General features: G+C 44.1%; 1 protein-coding gene across 1 annotated transcript in view; it reads left to right on the forward strand.

The window, feature by feature from the left end:
• The window catches only part of TOM1L1 (target of myb1 like 1 membrane trafficking protein), a 161956-nt gene that overhangs the window by 101816 nt on the left and 42438 nt on the right, over nt 1-17702 (forward strand). The window contains exons 6-8 of the mRNA XM_082272490.1: nt 8847-8927; nt 11219-11335; nt 14599-14732. Of these exons, the coding sequence (XP_082128616.1) occupies nt 8847-8927; nt 11219-11335; nt 14599-14732 (332 nt within the window). The remainder of the gene's footprint in view (nt 1-8846; nt 8928-11218; nt 11336-14598; nt 14733-17702) is intronic.

Here is a 17702-nt window from a genome sequence, read left to right on the forward strand (position 1 = left end):
TATTATTGCTCTGCAATTTTTCTTTATAGATAAACCCTCATTGGGGTGAGTCTCACTCCTTCATCTTGCCAATAACACAATAAAAGGGGGTGTAGGTATTTTTATATTGGCTAAAGGGGACAGATCTCTGAGTACTTCACCCCACAAAAAAAGAAGACATGTCAGATTAATGGAATAAAACAATACATATATTTTTTAATTTTAATTTCACATTTTTCTTCTAAATTTTAATTTTAAAAAATTTATTTTTTTCTTAACTTTTGTTTTTAACAAAATTACATTTTTTATTTAATTTCTCCTGCTTTGATTGTGATGCTATTTGTACAGTAATTACAGCTCACGTGTAGTTTTCTGTTTTATTTATTGCACGTTTGTATTACTTTTTACGTACATAAATCGTTTTTTTTGCCTTGTGCTGTGTTAGTATGAGTCCCGGAGTACCTCTGCGCATGCAGTTCCTGATTTACAGCCAAATAAAATGTTTTAAAGCACTTTCCTTCCTGTGTGCTCTGCAATTTGAAGAAGTAAATTCTTTAAAGTGGATACTTTAGCAGAATGAAAAGATTTTTCTCTTGTGTCACTTTACAAAGTTATGGGGAATAGAATAAAAAAAAAAAGAAAAACGAAACGCTTCTGAGCAAATAACTTTTTTTTTTTCAAATATTTATGTTAAAGTTTCCCCATAAACATTTCTCCGGTGAAAGTGCTTTGTTTTCAGACCTGATATAAACATGGATCACAGCAGTATTTAAGGAGAGAGCGAAACCAAATGGACCTATCAGAATAGATCTTTCACTGATCTGACTACAGGGTATTGTGTGTTCTGATTGGTTGCAAACAAAACACAATTTTGTGATTTGCTTGAGTCTGTCTGGCTGTGTATTCCAAAGTTGTGTTTCGTACGAATATACCGTATTTTCCGGCGTATGCGACGACTGGGCGTATAAGACGACCCCCCTAATTTTCAAGTTAAAACATAGGTTTTGGGCTATACTCGCCGTATAAGACTACCCCCCTTCCGAAGCAAGGCAACACCATTGAAAAACATAAGATTTCTCATAGATCTCCAAGGTACCCCAAGTACTGTAATACATGTAATCTCTCATAATATCTCCAAGGTACCCTAAGTATTACCAGTAGATGTAATCTCAAGACGCTGGCTGTGCGGGAATCCTGTAGCGGTATACCGTATGTACCGTAGCTCAGGCTACATACAGTATACCGCGCTGAGCCAATCACAGTGAGCGGTGTATTCTAATATTGAATGCAAAGCCTGCTCGGATTGGCAGAGTCAGAGAAGCGGGCTGATGTTACTCCGCCAATCCGAGCAGGCTTTGCATTCAATAATAGAATACATCGCTCACTGTGATTGGCTCAGCGCGGTATACTGTATGTAGCCGAAGCTACGGTACATGCGGTATACCGGTACAGGATTCCCACACAGCCAGCGTCTTGAGAGATTACATCTACCGGTAATACTTATACTTAGGTTACCTTGGAGATATTATACTCGGCGTATAAGACGACCCCCCATTTTTGGGGGATTTTTTTGAGGTTCAAAAGTAGTCTTATACGCCAGAAAATACAGTATTTAAATTCAATATGGACCTTTATGGAAAATCTATACACATTTAAAGTGTATCTATACTAGTGATCGACCGATGTCGGTTTTTCGTTGCTGATATTTTGGCCAAAGCATATCGGTATCGGCTGATATGCGACGATATTTTCGTACATTTAATTTTTTTTTTTTTGACAGGTACTCTTGTGGAGGGATCTCTTGTGGGGGAGAGGAGAACTGTGGAGGTCTTAAAAGTCCCCAAACCCCTCCTCTGCACTTAAAAGCATTCAAAACGCCAAGTTTGGCTGTTTTGAATGCTGTCATTTTTTTTTATCTGGCGCCAGACAGTACCCGGAAGTGATGTCATGTCATCACTTCCGGGTTTTTGCATGGAGACGCGATCAGAGCCAAATGCGGCCTTGATCGGGTCTTCGGCAGCCATGCAGGGTGGTTGCCCAGGTCTCCCAGTGGGACGAGAGACCCAGGAAAGCCGCGGAAGGTGGGGGGAGGGGGGGGGGAAGTCCCCTCCCGCTCCTTGTAATGACAGCTGAGCGGCTTCTCAGCTGCATCGGTTGTCATTACAAGACAGCCGACCCTCGGCTATGGACGCCGGTACCGGGGTGATGCCTCTAGCTGCAGGCATCACTCTGGTACATGCACTTTCTCGAAATATCGGCAACCTCCGGGGCTGATTCCGATATATCGGGGAAAGTGCATATCAGCCCTCGATATATTGGCTTTGCTGATAATCGGTCGATCCCTAATCTATACACAGGGCCTGGCCGAGGCAGAAGAAGCACCTGCCTTGGACAGCATGATGTGGGGGAAAGGGGCACGGCTGGGGCAGGAGCCTTACCGACCTCTGCATTGCCCAAATATGTCCTGTATTGTGCAGGACTGAGCTGTCAAATTGACAGCTTACTCCTGCAGATTAGGGAGGAACTAAACTCCAAAAATACCTCCACCTTCCAGCAATGCAGAGAAGAAAGAATTTTCCCAGTGCTACAACCCTGACCCATGAATTGCAAGAATGTTCTGGAAGCAAATGCTGCTAAGGGAGATCAGTGGAACCTGGTATGATTTGCACAAAAAAATTTGGAAAGAAACGCAAATACTTCTAGTCACAGTGAGGAGGTTAGGCTCGGAGACCAGTATCTATAGATGTAGAGAGGCTTTCACTGACCAGCTGGATAGGTACAGCAGAAGCTCACCCTGGTGGATGACATGGGCTCACCCAAGGTCCGGAGTCTAAGCCCTAACCTGTGTTCAACAAAGCTCCCGATGGTAAAGATGGGTTTTGCTGCATGTTAGTACCAGGTGGCGGTCTTCAGTATCCTCCCACCAGGTAAGCAAGCCGGAGTCCAGTAGCAAATGTAGTAAGTAGGAAACAAGCAAAAAGATAGTCAGTAAACAAGCCAAAGGTTAGTAACAAGTGGTCGCAGGTTGGGATTAAGCAGAAGCGTAGCCAAGGAACAAGCCAAGGGTCGGTAATGAGTAGTAGTGGAGATACAGAAGGCAGCAGGAGTGACAAGAAGAAGATATCGGCTGGAGAAAAGCACAATAATCTGGCACACAGAAAGTGCAAAGGTATGGCTAAAATGGGAAGTTCATGAAAGAAGCAAAGGCTTCAAGGTTCAAGAGAAACAAGGTTCAAGGCAAGATCATTCAAGGAATAGTCATAGGAGCTGTTAAGCATCCCAGGTGGCTCAGCAAGAAGAAACATCGCCAGACACAGCAGAGGTCGCAGGTTCAGACCGGTGTCCTGACACACAGCAGAAATAAACTTACCAAGAAAGTGGAACATATTTGACAGGAGAGATAATCCCAAGAATAATGTTTTTTATTGGAGCCATATAATGCGGCCAGCATCTGCATCATTGAGGGCTGCCCACCACTGGAGAAGAACAGAAGAGGAAGGAACACTGCGCTGTGGCTATTGACTGGCTATTTATGGGTGTGGTTCTCTAAACATTTTGAAGTTAATACATAGGTTTGCCAACATCCCAATAAGACTTAATATCGATTTTTTTTTTTGGTGTCTCAGGCCAAAAGGGGTTTGGGCTTTTTTAGGCAAGAAATAGATAGTATAAAAAGTTTAACTTAAACTTAAGTTTATTTAAAGGTGAATTCTTTTTACAGTGCAAATATATACATTTTTGTGCAGGGTATTGAGTAACCCTGTAGTGAAGAGGTGATAAGAAATTAATGGTATGTGACAGGGTGATATGGTGACTGTAAGAGTTGTTCTCTGTATTCCGTGTTCAATACACAATTCTGGATTAAAACAGAGAAAACGTCTTTAAATCCGACGCGTTTCGGCTTTTAAGCCTTTTTCAGGGATATCACCATATCTGAAAAATATTGTAAAGTTTAATAAAGTCATCCGTTTGGCCAAGGAATCATTTCCATGGTAAAGGGAATGGACTAGAGCTTACATTGTATTTTTTTGCCTTCTCCATGTCTGAGAGTCTTTTCCTCCTAATGTCCCTCATTTGCAGCGAGAACTGGAGTGCTGCCTCTAAAATCGATATATTAGTAATTAGCGTGTGATAAAAAAATTATATTATATCATTTGATATGAAAAGAGTATAGTATTCTTGTATATATTTGTATTTAACATGTAATACATTTATTATGTTGTAAAAGGAGTATAGTACCTTTTTTACTATTATTTCACATGCATAGTACTTCAAATGAGAGCCATCATCAAAAGGTTAATGCAGGGTATCACATTATTGACTGGCTATAGACTCTCCCTGACCAGAGGACACACATTGGAAAAGTATCTCCATGACCATAGCACACGGAACCCTTGCAACAATACTGGGGGTCAAAAGGGGACCCAAACTGGCTTTCTACAGAGCGGCCCCTGCAGGTTTTGTCCCCAACTGCATGGAAAGTAGAGTAATAAAACCAGAATGAGAACATTTTTACGAGCTCTCTTGATGCTTGATAGCATCATATTTTTATTACTACAGGAAGCAATACAAGGAACTGAAACAGTAGCTCAGACTCGTTACATTTACGAGTGTTTATTTTGCAACGACATGAACAGACAAGCTTGATATTCTTATTCTTTCTTATTCTCATATTCTGTCTCTTGCACTCGGTTGTACATAAGCTGATAAAATACACTACACAAAAGTTAAAGTCTATCTAAAGCTAACACTGTTTTTGTATTGCTGCCTGTAACCCCACTGGGTAGATTCACCTTCTGTCTGTATTCGTCCCGGTGGCCACTGTTACCCAGGTAAAATGTGATGTGAAATCCAGAATGTTACAGTTGTGCCGGTGGCCACTGTTACCCAGGTAGAAAGTGATGTGAAATCCAGATTGTTACAGTTGTCACTGGAACAGGAAGTCTTCTAATTATAATGCTTGCTCTGGTGTCTAAAGCAGCCATAGATAGTTTGAATCTCGGCCGGTTGAGCAGGGACCAGCCAGGATTCGAACCATCTATGGGCAGGCTGAATCTACCCAAATTCATCCACGGACCGCCTTTGAGTACATGTTGGATTTTTGGCATGTGATTATTGCCAGGGGAAGAGTTGTATAAAGTATTTGAAACCCATGCTTGAGTAAAAGTGCAAGTGCTCGATCAAAAAGTGACTTGAGTAGAAGTACTAAAGTATTCATTTTTTGTACTTAAGTATTGCAAGTAGTTTTTTTTTAAATTTTGCTACTCAAGTACTGAAAGTAAAAGTACCAGTAGTTTTAAAAAAAATTGCTACTCAAGTACTGAAAGTAAAAGTACAAGTACTGTGTTATGTAGTTATTAAAGAAAGAAGTCAAAAGTTTGAACATCATATTGTTTTTATTATTTCAAATACAGCTTTTATTTATACATACAGTAGCATTTATTTTCGTATGCGCTGATAATACACATGTTTTGAGTGGTAATTTTTATAATTGTAACGAGTAACTATGCAGCCCAAAAAAAAAAATATCGGAGTAGAAGTATTGAAATAATTGAAACAATGTAGTGAAGTAAAAGTGGAAGTAGGAGAAAAAAATTCTACTCTAGGAAAGTACAGATACCGCCTTTCGGTACTTAAGTACAGTAGTGAAGTAGTTCTACTTAGTTACTATACATCTCTGTGTGCCGGATGTATATGTTGGATTTTCGGCATGTGATTATTGCCAGGGGGTATAGCTGCTAGCAATAATCACTGTGTTCTCCCAGCAGGGATGACGTCTGGAGAACACAATAACTCAGTGGGAGTGATTCTCTCATCAACACTGACTGTGTTGATGGGGAAATCGAGAGATTTTCTCTCCTGCAACCCACGGTTGCAGGAAAGAAAATCGCATCCTTTGTGGCCTGCCTTAGAAAGGATTTCCCCCCTAACTATAAATGTACTAGTAGAGCGCTGGACCCATGGCTTGAAATCTCAATTAAAGAGGCAGCTTTGTCCATAAGGGTAACCTTGGGGGTCCCTGAAGTAGTCTAAAGAGTATAAAAAGGTTGACAGCGCCACAGGAGAAATGTAAGACCAGTAAATCTTTTTTGCTCATGTTAGAAGAGAAAATCAGAGCATTTGGGGGCTCAAAAATCCTTCTTCATCGTGGCTGAGATTCTGGCAGTAGAGGAGGGGAATACTGGACAACAATCTGCGAAATAAAAGGACATGTCTTGTAGTGATTCTGGACAATGGTCAAGCTGTCTGTGTCCCCACTGGGTAGATTTACCCTCTTTACCTCTACTGATGGCCCTTATCACCAGAGGTGAGGGACTTGAGTCACATGACTTGACTTAAGTCAGACTTAAGTCACCAGTTTGAGGACTTGAGACTTGCTTGACTAAAATTAATAAAAGACTCGACTTGACTTTGACTTGGTATTCATGACTTGAGACTTGACTTTGACTTGAAATTACTTTACTTTTTTAAGTTATTAAATATTTGCATTTTCTCAAGATGTGTTAAAGCAAAATGAATGTGCCTGTTATGTTTCTGACACCACAGTCACTTAAAACATCTCAGTGTGTTCTGATTTTTAGGACACTGGCTGTTTAACAATGGAAATACTTAACATGTTTTTAGTGACTGTGGTGTTAAAACAGGAGGAAGGTTTTTGAGCTGTTTGGGCATTCAAAGTGTTTCTTTAATATGCCAAGAAAAAAGCACTAAGCAGTTTTGTTAATGTTGAAAATAAAACAAAACTTTTCCTGGCGACTGACTTTTAACTGATTTAAAGGTGAAAATTGGGGTAGATGAGTATTTTGACTTGATTTGTGACTTGACCAAAATAAATGACTTGACTTGCTTGACTTCTAGCAGGGAGTCGACTTGACTTGCTTGCTTTTCGCCACAGTAACTTGGGACTTGCTTGAGACTTGAAGGTTAAGACTTGGGACTTGCTTGTGATCTGCACATGTGTGACTTACTCCCATGTCTGCTTATCACCAAAACATAAAGTGATGGGAATTTCAAAATGTTAGAATGTTGTCAGAACAGGGAGGTGAGGGGAAATCTTCCACCTGTTCAGATGATAATTGTCTGACACAGAAATGTCCTTCAATTTCCTGTCATTTCCTATTGCGTGAGGTGGTGGATTTAATAGCGCTGAAACTTTGGTGGATGTTACTTGGATTGGGTTTATCAACACTATACTGATAGAATCCTAATGCGGCATCTGGGTGAAATGTGGACTGCTTCCGTACACCGAGGAACACTGAGGAACTCCCATGAAAAACCTTGGCATATAAATGTAATAGTTGGATCAGTAGATTTGAGTGCTACATCAAAATGTTTAAATCCAAAAAAAGGTTTTATTCCAAACATATAGCACACTTAAAACCAACGCGTTTCTGAGGGCACATTATGCCCCCTTCATCAGGGCTTAAATGGGAGCTCCAGTCTTCCCAATAAATATAATAATATTAAATAAAAGGGCACTTACCTGCCCCTGAATCCAGCGCTAACCTCATATGACTCGATTCTTCAATTGGCTTTGGGTTCAGGCGCCAGCACCTTGACTAAGAAAAACCCGCTTCCAACTGTGTATGCACAAGCCGAGCTGCACTTTGCGAAAGGTTCTGCAGTCTTCTCTGACCTGTGATCTGACCCAGAAGGGTGCGGGAACAGGGAGGGCCGAGGTAGTGGAGCGGATATCGATCAAATGTAGGTACTCTCTCCCCACCAAAAAAAAGTGGCAAATGTAAATGAGGAGAGAGGAGGAGGAAGAGCAGAACTTCTCTTTTTGGGTGAAGTTCTGCTTTAGGAGAACGGCTTTTAAAGCGGAGTTCCACCCTGAAAAACATTTTTTAGATAAAAATACCCCTGGGACAGTCAGGGCTAATGCATTTCAGCAACGATAGCCTCTGAACTGTCCCCTGTTTCACTTACCTTTTAGAAGAAATACTTACCTTGAAAATGTCTTGTCCAGCGCTGCCATCTCAGGTGTGGGCAGCTGAAGCCGGAGCGTCCTCTTTGGTGTCCTCTTCGATGACGTCGGAGTCCCAGAATGCCTTGCCCCCCTTCTCCTTTTCATTTCCGGTGCAGGCGCGGCATCCCTGCACAGCTTCTGGGCATGCCCAGAAGCTGTTTAGCAGGGAATGGCGCGCCTGCACCGGAAGTGACGAGCAGGGCTGGTGCAGGCGCATTGACTCCTGGGAGCGATGACACTCATCTCCTAGGAGTCAATGCAAGCAGGAAGATATGTTCTTTAAAACAAGGTAAGTAAATCAAAAAAAAAATGTAAATTATACAATTCTTTTTCAGGTAAAAAAAAGCAAGCGGATGGTGAAAAGTTGTTTTTGAGGCCGGAACTCCGCTTTATGGGCTCAAACTGTAGATACAATCTGGATAATTCACCAGCTGCTCCTTAACAGCTGTTCTCTTAAGTCTTGATAAAGGGGGCAACATTTTGCCGCCAAAATGCGTTGAATATTAGGTTTACTACATGTTCGAAATAAAACCTCTTTTTTTGGATATTAACATTTCAGTGCGGCACTCCGGTCTTCTGATCCAACTATTACATTTCCTGTTGCATCTCTGGAAAAGAATATGAAGAGAAATATCCCCAATGGGGAAACGTGCAGCAAAAATAAACTAACAGGGGCTTTTACCCCTTTTGTATTCTATCCAAAACCCATAAAAGTGTTGGCTGTACGTTAACTTTAATGAATGGGTCTTTGGGTGTGGATAGGGGTTTCCTTGCCCAGTTTTCAGTAGACAATGAACTAATATAATGCACAAGTCAGTTTTCTCTGATTGCACCTCCATGTTTTGGCTAGATTGCTAAGCTGTAACGTTTTACTATGTTTGTTTTTGTATTTCTCTAGACTGATAAAAGTCATGTATCTGATACCCCCACCAGCAAAAACTGTCCAGATGCTTCAGCACAACAACTAACACCTGAGCAGGTACAGTACAATAAGACGTATAAAACAAAATCAAGACTGAACACAGTGGGTCTCATCCCTCATATGGCGCTTTTCCACTGCATGGTACGGCTTGGTTTGGCTCGGTTTGGCGCTTTTCCACTGCATGGTACCGCATGGGACGGGTTAGAACGGTTCGGTACGGTTTGGTACAGCGGTGCTTTTCCACTACCTGGTATGGCTTGGTACGGCTCGCTTAAACAGTACCATCTCGGTTGGGGTTCCAAGCGGGCCGCACATATACCATATCCCACAATCCTTTGCATGGAGCCTTGATTGTTTGTCACTACTAGCCACTGATTGGTCAGAGAATCGTTGTAATCCCACCCACTTACTACTTTAGTGGAAAAGCAAACCGAGCCGAGTAGAGCCTATACAGTGATGAAACGTGCCGACTCGTACCACGCAGTGGAAAAGCAAACTGAGCCGAGCTGGGCCAAGCAGTGCCGAGTGGAGCCGAGCCGGTACTTGCAGTGGAAAAGTGCCAATAGTGTCTGACTTATTGTGTATTCTGAATACAATGAATATGGCAGGAATAACATAATGTTTCAAAATGAGAAACAAAGGCTCTCGCCAGAAGAACATGCGCTCGAAGATCCTGGAAGCACAGGCGTTTTTGACGTCCTGTGTGCATGAGGCCTTAGTTGTTGCAGAAACGAATTATTGTCTAAAAATTAAGCCCCATAAAGGGTGAAACGCATCTGAGAAGTTCTCTGCAAGTGGAGAACGGAAACTGAAGCCATCTTTTACGTGCATTCGTTTTAATTTCATTTACATTGATGCAACAAGGAGCGGGTGTATGTGTGCATTCAGCCACCATTTTATTAAAAAAAATGTTTCTTGCCCCAGAGCAATTATATATATATATATATATATATATATATATAATATTTGGGGGTTCTAAGTAATTTTCTGACAAAAATGGTCAGTAAGTGGGTAATTCAGTCCTCGGTGTTACACAGAGGTCATAGAATTTTGTGGTCACTTAAAAAAAGCTTTAAAAAAGTATTAAAATTGCAATTTGTTAGAAAATGTGTGTGAGGTAATGGGAAGCAATAGGAAGGCAACGTTTAACAACTGACCAGTGTTGGGGTAGTTACTCAAAAAATGTAACTAGTTCCTAGTTACTTCTGTAAATTGTAACGAGATTACTTTACTAGTTACTGCATTTGAAAAGTAACTTCACTACTTTTTACTTTACTTTTGAAAAAAAATATGAACAAATTCCAATGCGCATATTTATTTGTAGTGCACAAAAAAACAATACAATATTTATTGTTTTATTTATATATATATATGACCACAGCGTGCCCCCTTTCAATGCAGAGTGACCACAGCATGCCCCCTTTCAATGCAGAGTGACCACAGCATGCCCCCAGATTGACCACAGCGTGCCCCCAGAGTGACCACAGTGTGTCCCCAGATTGACCACAGTGTGTCCCCTTTCAATGCCAGAGTGACCACGCCAGAGAGACCAGTGCACTTACCTGCAGTGGCGGGCGTCTTCTCATCAGTCCTCCCGCCTCCTCCTCGGCCACACGATCCCCCGCGTCTCCTCCTCGAGTCCTCTGAGTTGTCTGAGACTGTCACTGTGCCACTTGCCTGTGCACCGTCCGCCACCCGCCACTGGGATTGCTGATCTGCGCCCTCTCAGAAACTTCTCCCTCACTCCACAGCACCTGCGGAGGGAGCTGAGTTACAAAGAATCACTCCGCCGAGGAGGGCAGAGCATAGGCAGTGGGCGGCCTGGCCGGAACTATAATGTGCAGCAGTGCACATCATATACCTACGCCCGAAAATGGAAAAAAAGTTCCTGCTCTGCTACAGCCTCCTGGGACCCTCTTTTGAGCAGATGGGGCCCAGGGAAACAAAAAAGATTGCAAGAAGGCAAGGCAAGAAGAATGAATAAAGCTGCCCTGATTGTATCGCACGGCTTGGGTAATGCAGGAAAGTGCGTTCCTCAAGCCCTGTAAAGTAATGTAGTTACCGATGTTATGAATGTAACGCGTTACGATACTACGTTACCAAAAAAAGTAATGTAGTTACTGTAATCCGTTACATTGTAACTCGTTACCCCCAACACTGCAACTGGGTTATAGTTTAGCCTTTTCATCTACTCTAGGTCTAGGTGACAGTGGTCACCAAGAAATAGAACCTCCCCAGCAAGGACACAGATGTCATTAATACCATTTAGGTACACTTTGACCCTAACCCTCCTCTTTTTCTTATCTCCTTATATATAACTGTACATGATGTTATGATGTTTTTACCAGATTGGAAAGCTCTACAGTGAGCTGGACGTGGTGAGGATGAATATGAAGGTCATGTCAGCCATATTGTTGGAGAACAGCCCAGGAGCTGAAGTACAAGAAGACATGGAGCTCTTAGAGGTTGGTATTGTTATATATGGGGGAATCTCATACCATAGTGATACTATAATTAATAGAATAAAGCTGTACTCAAGAAAATTAATTTTCATCCAACCATTTGCTGCCCATGTAACGCCTACATGCGGCAGGAAAGAGAGTGGGCTTTATTGTCCACATGTTGCACATAAGCCTCCATGGATGGGCGAGGTTCCTGTGCTCAGAGCACTCACTGCATGATTCCAGCACAGAGACTGTGTTGTCATAGACAGCGCTCGGTCTGATCGGGAGGAATGGGCTCCCCATAATTTGCCCACTGGTACAGCCAATCACAATTGTCATGTGATATGGAAGTCTGTCCTGCCACTTGGAGTAAAGTACCACTCAAAGCCTAAGTTTAGTCAAAAACTAAAAAACAAAAACAAATTGCACAAGGGACATCAGTGTGATGTGTCCCTTGTGCTGATGGCTGATGCTTTAGCTGAAATCTTCCATCCGCCGATGCCCCCCACAGCTGTAATCTTCTGGTTAGGTTGGGGTTTAATGGAGCTGGGGGATGTGTCAAATGTACTCATCGAGGGTGCCTACCTTGCCACCCTTTCTGCCCACCCACTCTCCATTCACAGAACCTGTGCCATGGTTCCTGTGAATGAAAAGCAGTCTATGAATAGAAGAGGTAGACCTTTCATTCATCCGCAAACCCTCCATTCATAGATCAAGTCTCATTCACAGGAGCTATAGTATTGTTTTTATGAAGGAAGGCAGCAGAGAGGACGGGCATAGTCAGCACTCTTAATGAGTGCATATGGCAGGTCCCTTGGCTCTATTAATCCCGGTATCAGGACAATATCCCCCCGGACATTATCCCCCGGGACAATATCCCCCCCGGAAAACATCCCCCTGGATAATATCCCCCCGGGACAACATCCCCCGGGAAAATATCCCCCCGGAAAACATCCCCCTGGACATAGGGTTAGGGTTAGAGGGGGGATATTGTCTAGGGGGATATTGTCCAGGGGGGATATTGTCCTTGGGGATATTGTCCGGTGGGATAATGTCCGGGGGGATATTGTCCAGGGGGATATTGTCCTAGAATCATTAATCCCTGCAGCACAAAACTATTACACTGGTAGGGGTGGAGCGGGCATCGGAGAATGGAAGATTTTTTTTAAATACTAGCCATCAGCACAAGGGACTGGGGTGGATTTACTAAAACTGGAGAGTGCAAAATCTGGTGCAGCTGTGCATAATAACCAATCAGCTTCTAACTTCATCTTGTTCATTTAGCCCACGTTTACATTGAGCTGATTTGACATTTGATTTGATATATCAAATTGCATGCCAAATGAGAGCCTATTGCTGGCAATGGCACCAACCAAATTGGTGCGACCCCAACTTTACGGCATTGCACCGATTCCCAAAAGTAGTTTCTGCACTAATTTTGGCGGCTTTGGAGTGTGATTTCAATAGAAACCAGCACATATGTCTGTCAAATCGCCCCCGAATTTGGACTGAAATGCCAGTTTGAAATCATGCGAGTTCAAACCTGCCCTCAGTGTGAACCTAAGCTTAAGCTTTGACCCAAAAAAAAAAATGGAAGCTGATTGGTTTCTATGCAGAGCTGCACCAGATTTTGCACTCGCCAGTTTTAGTAAATCAGCCCCATTGCATTGATTGTAAGTAACGCCCTACCCTCCCCCACTTTTTTTTAAACTAAACTTAGGCTTCAAACAGACGCCAGAGCTGGGCAGGAATGGGTTATATATATTCCTCATAGACCTTTGCAAACTGAAATATTACCATATAAATGTAGGGGTGACGCCATCAGTGTGCTATATATAGTAGTGATCGACCAATATCGTTTTTTCATTGCTGATATTTTGGTCATCGCATATCGGTATCGGACGATATTTGCCGATATTTTCGTACATTTAAAAAAAAAAATTTTTCTTTTTTTTTTTTTTTACTTGACATGTACTGTTGTGGAGGGATCTGGAGGTCTAAGGCCCCTTTCACACTTATGCGATGCGATTTTGCCGCGATTTTGCCGTGACTATGCCGCAATTTTGACGCGATTTTGAAAGCAATGGCTATGGCTCAAAATGCAATCAAATCGTGGCAAAGTAGTGCAGGAACTACCTTGAAGTCGGTGCGACTTCAAAACGCACTGATATGAATGGGGCTCATTGAAAAGAATGGAAAACGACTTGTCATGCGATTTAGCGGTCCAAAATCGCGGGACAAGTCGCACTAGTGTGAAAGGGGCCTAAGAGACCCCAAACCCCTCCTCTGCACTTAAAAGCATTCTAAACGCCAAGTTTGAAATGCTGTAATTTTTTTTAATTTTGCGCCGAATACCCGGAAGTGATGTCTTGACATCACTTCCGAGTTTTTGTATGGAGACCCGATCAGAGCTGAATGCAGCTTTGATCGGGTCTTCGGCGGCCATGCAGGCTGGTTGCCCGGGTCTCCCGGTGGGACGGGAGACCCAGGTGGCAGGAGGGGGAGGTCTTCCCCTCCCGCTCCTTGTAATGACAGCCGAGCGGGTTCTCAGCCGCATCGATTGTCATTACAAGACAGCCGACCGTCGGCTATGGACGTTGGTACCGGGGCGATGCCTCTAGCTGCAGGGATCACTCCGGTACAGCACTTTCCCGAAATATCGGCAATATCGGTAACCTCAGGGGGCCGATTCCGATATATCAGGAAAAGTGCATATCGGCCCTCGATATATCGGCTTTGTTGATAATCGGTCAATCACTAGTATATTATAGCCTGTGTGGAAAGCAGAGTTGGTTTTTAACATTTCTCCCCCTCTGTTTTGTTCTATTTTCCTCTTTTTTTTCTGTTCCTCTCTCATTCTTGGTCTTTCTCTTTACCTCATTCCTCTCTGGTTTCTTATTTCTCTGGTGACACACTCTGCTCCTCTCCAGCGACTTCCCTATAACAATACGGAATTCATTCTGTCTTATTAAAGCAGAGCCCGGGACTAACTCCTGCCTGCTCAGGGAGGCCTTTAAATCAATGCTCGTTTTACTGCTTTCTCAGCTTTTACACCGTTTCCTCTAACTGGCTGTGCCCGGAGGCCCTACAAATGACAATGCCGCACAGAATTCATACCCTGAGATCCTATTTACACCACCTGCCTTGTCAGCAGAGACTCCGGCCCACACCATTGTCAATTCGCATCAACACTGTAACCGGCGACATTCTCCAACAAAGCACCCCGAGTGCGTGTCGTGTCACTCATTAAAAGGCTGATTGTTATTGCGATTTTTTTTTTATAGGAGCTGCAGAAAGTGTGTCAAGAAATGCAAGCCCGGATCTTAAAGCTTCTGGAAACCGTACAAAATGATGATGTCATCATCGAGCTGGTGCAAGTCAACGACGACCTGAACAATCTATTCTTGAGATACAACAGGTAACTCGGAAATGTGAAAAGTTCTGAAATTATGTTTTTATGGCAATTTGATGTTTTAATTACCATTGGACATGCGCTCACCGGCCACTTTATTAGGTACAAAATGTATAGTGAATGCAATCAGCGCAAATAAAACAGTGAAATAATAAAGTGAATCTAATAAAAATCAATCAATCCAGCTGCAATCACTAGTGTGTGTGTCCACTCCACAAATGCAATCTGTATACCAAAAAATGTAGCGCCAGATAAAAGAAATATTTAAGATAATAGATGTAAATCAATAAACTGAAGTACAATATAAAACCTCCCACGGTGTAAACCACTAAGTAAACATGAAGAATAAGAGCCCATTCAGACTAGCGCGACACGACTTTGGGGGGCGACCTGTGAAGTCGTGTGCACCGCGACTTCGGCGCGACTTGCAGAGACTTCACATAATGGAAGTCTATGCAAGTCGCCTCAGGGTCGCCCCAAAGTAGTACAGGACCCTTTTTCTAAGTCGGAGCGACTTGTGTCGCTCCTATTAGAACGGGTCCTGTGCTAATCAATGGACCGCGACCCAGCGCGACTTGTCAGGCTGACAAGCCGCGCTAATGTGAATGGGCTCTTAAAGTGCTAATTGCATCTACTACTAAAGACTCAATAAAAAAAAAAGGGGGGCATATGGGGAGGGTGGAATATCAGAACGAGACAGAACAGGGAGGGGGGATCAGTGAGAGGTAATTACAGGAATGATGTCCTGTGTCTGTGTCTCTATCTGCCTCTATCTGCAGCAGTTGAAAGCTGTCAGGAGGGGGATAAAATGACTTTCAGCTGCTGCAGAGAGCCGCACAGGGCTTCCTTCTGTAATTGCCCCTCTGCCCGACTGCACCGATTTCCCATGCTGTTGGGACCCCCCTGTGTGCCCGGGCCCCCTACAGGAGGACTGGTGGTCCCCCCCCTAACAGCGGCCCTGAGTATGGTGTCGTAGACTCCACAGATAGTCAGTCTGATAGTATGGATGGTCTTCATACAGCGACCTCCGTGCTTAGCAGATCTAAATCAGCTGTTCATCCTCTAGGGATAATGATGGTGTTGCAGGTATAGAGACAGTCATGGGCTAGATCAGGTGTCCGATTCCTTTCAAATTTCCTCAAATACAATGTAGCAGGATTTCCAGGCATTGGGCCTGATATGGGTCTGCCATTGTTACCGGTGACACCTGCAGCCCATTTAAGCTGAATACGCAAGTATGAGATTTGAGACAATGACCAGTCCGGCATCTTTGGTTTGTTTATTTGATATAGGGGGTGGGAGAAGGGAATGAGTGGGATACTCCTCTGGCTCAACTAGGTACAACTTGAACACTCTGCAGAAAAATGCCTGTTAGCGTGGTCTGGATGCCGACCAACGCTTACTGGCGCTTGAAAAATGCTGTCTTGCTGAACTGTGCTAGAACTTGACTTATAACCCTCTGGTTAACTAAAAAGATCCTGGACTCTAGTGAGACTTGACTCTTGACACTTTGTTTAGCTCAAAAGACTTGTGAACAGCTCCCTCCAGCCCTTCACTGACTGAGGTAGCTCCTTGTAACTGCTTGTGCTGCTGCAACTCTCAACCCTGCTCGCTGTACACATTAACTCTTCAGGGCCCAACCGCTGGCACCCCCTTTACACTTTAGGGTCCTCTCACTAGGCACCCCCTCTGACACTTCAGGGTCCTCTCACTAGGCACCCCCTCTGACACTTCAGGTTCACACTGGCACCCCCTTTACCGCTAGCTAGCTCCTGGATCCCTTGGACCTTCACTGGAGCAGTCCCCTCTACGCTAGGCAGACCCCCAGGGGCAGTTCACAGTATTCACAAACTTGGAATGCTTTCCTGAAACTGGACCCCCTCTACTCCGCTGGTCCTTGGCACACCGGAACCTCTCTGCAGCTCAGCTCAGCTCTCTGCCCCCTCAGGCAAGCCGCCTGGGACACCCGATCCTTCTGACAGGAGGAGAGACAGCCGTCCTCTCCCTCCTGGGACTCTGCTTCCCGCCAAAGACGCTGTGTCATGCGCTCCCCTCAAACTTATATCCCCTCCCAGAATCCTGTGCGGCAGAATCTGCCTTCCTGGGGTAGATACAAGCCTTAATGTGCCACTGATTGGGTTTCCTCCACTGCCCAATGAGAGCCCTCTCATGGAGCCAGTGGGGAGACTCCCCTCTCAATAGCAACACCTGGGAGACATGACAGCCCAGCTGAAAATCATGGCCCTGCTGTTAGGCAGCCAAGGCCCACTATACTTTGCCTAGCACCTACCTTGTAGGGTGCTACGCAAAAGAAGGGGATTTAGTGCTCTCTGTCTGATAAAATACTGTTTTATTCGATGTAGCACCCTCCTAGATAGGTGCTAAGTAGGGAGTGTAGTTTGCTCTGACTAGATTTCTAGTCAGGCCTGTTGCATGTGTCTATGTGTGATTCATCTGTTCTGAGGGAGTGTCCCCACTGTATCCAATAGGGGAGCATGTTGGACAGTGGTGGAAACCGAGCCAGTGACACACAGGCTTTGTAATTGTTCCAGTGGGTTGGCACAGACAGTGGTGCATCCTGGGATTGGTCATAAAAGCCAAGGGCACATGTGACAGGGCGTCTTTGGGCGGGAAGCCAGGTCCCAGGAGGAGGGTGACGGCTGTCTCTCCTCCTGTTTGGTGTGGATGGTGGTCACAGCAGGCAGTCGACCTAGTGGACCAGAAAGTGTGGCTGAACCCAGAGGTCCAGTGAAGCTGACTGTGGAGGTGAAGTCAGAGCAACTCTGGAAAAACAGTGTCTGTGAGTACAGGGGAGCTTGCCAAAGGGTCTCCCCAGGAAGGGGACCACTCCAGTGGCCAGAGCTGATTATGACCCATTGGGAACAGGGGTCTTAGTGTGAGGTGAGAGGCTTGGCAACACGGGTGAAGGAGAAGATTGAGCACTTTTGGGATTTTTATTCACGTTTGGATCACATC

This window comes from Pelophylax lessonae (genome assembly GCF_965119305.1).
Source record: "Pelophylax lessonae genome assembly, chromosome: 11".
Taxonomy (NCBI): Eukaryota; Metazoa; Chordata; class Amphibia; order Anura; family Ranidae; genus Pelophylax; species Pelophylax lessonae.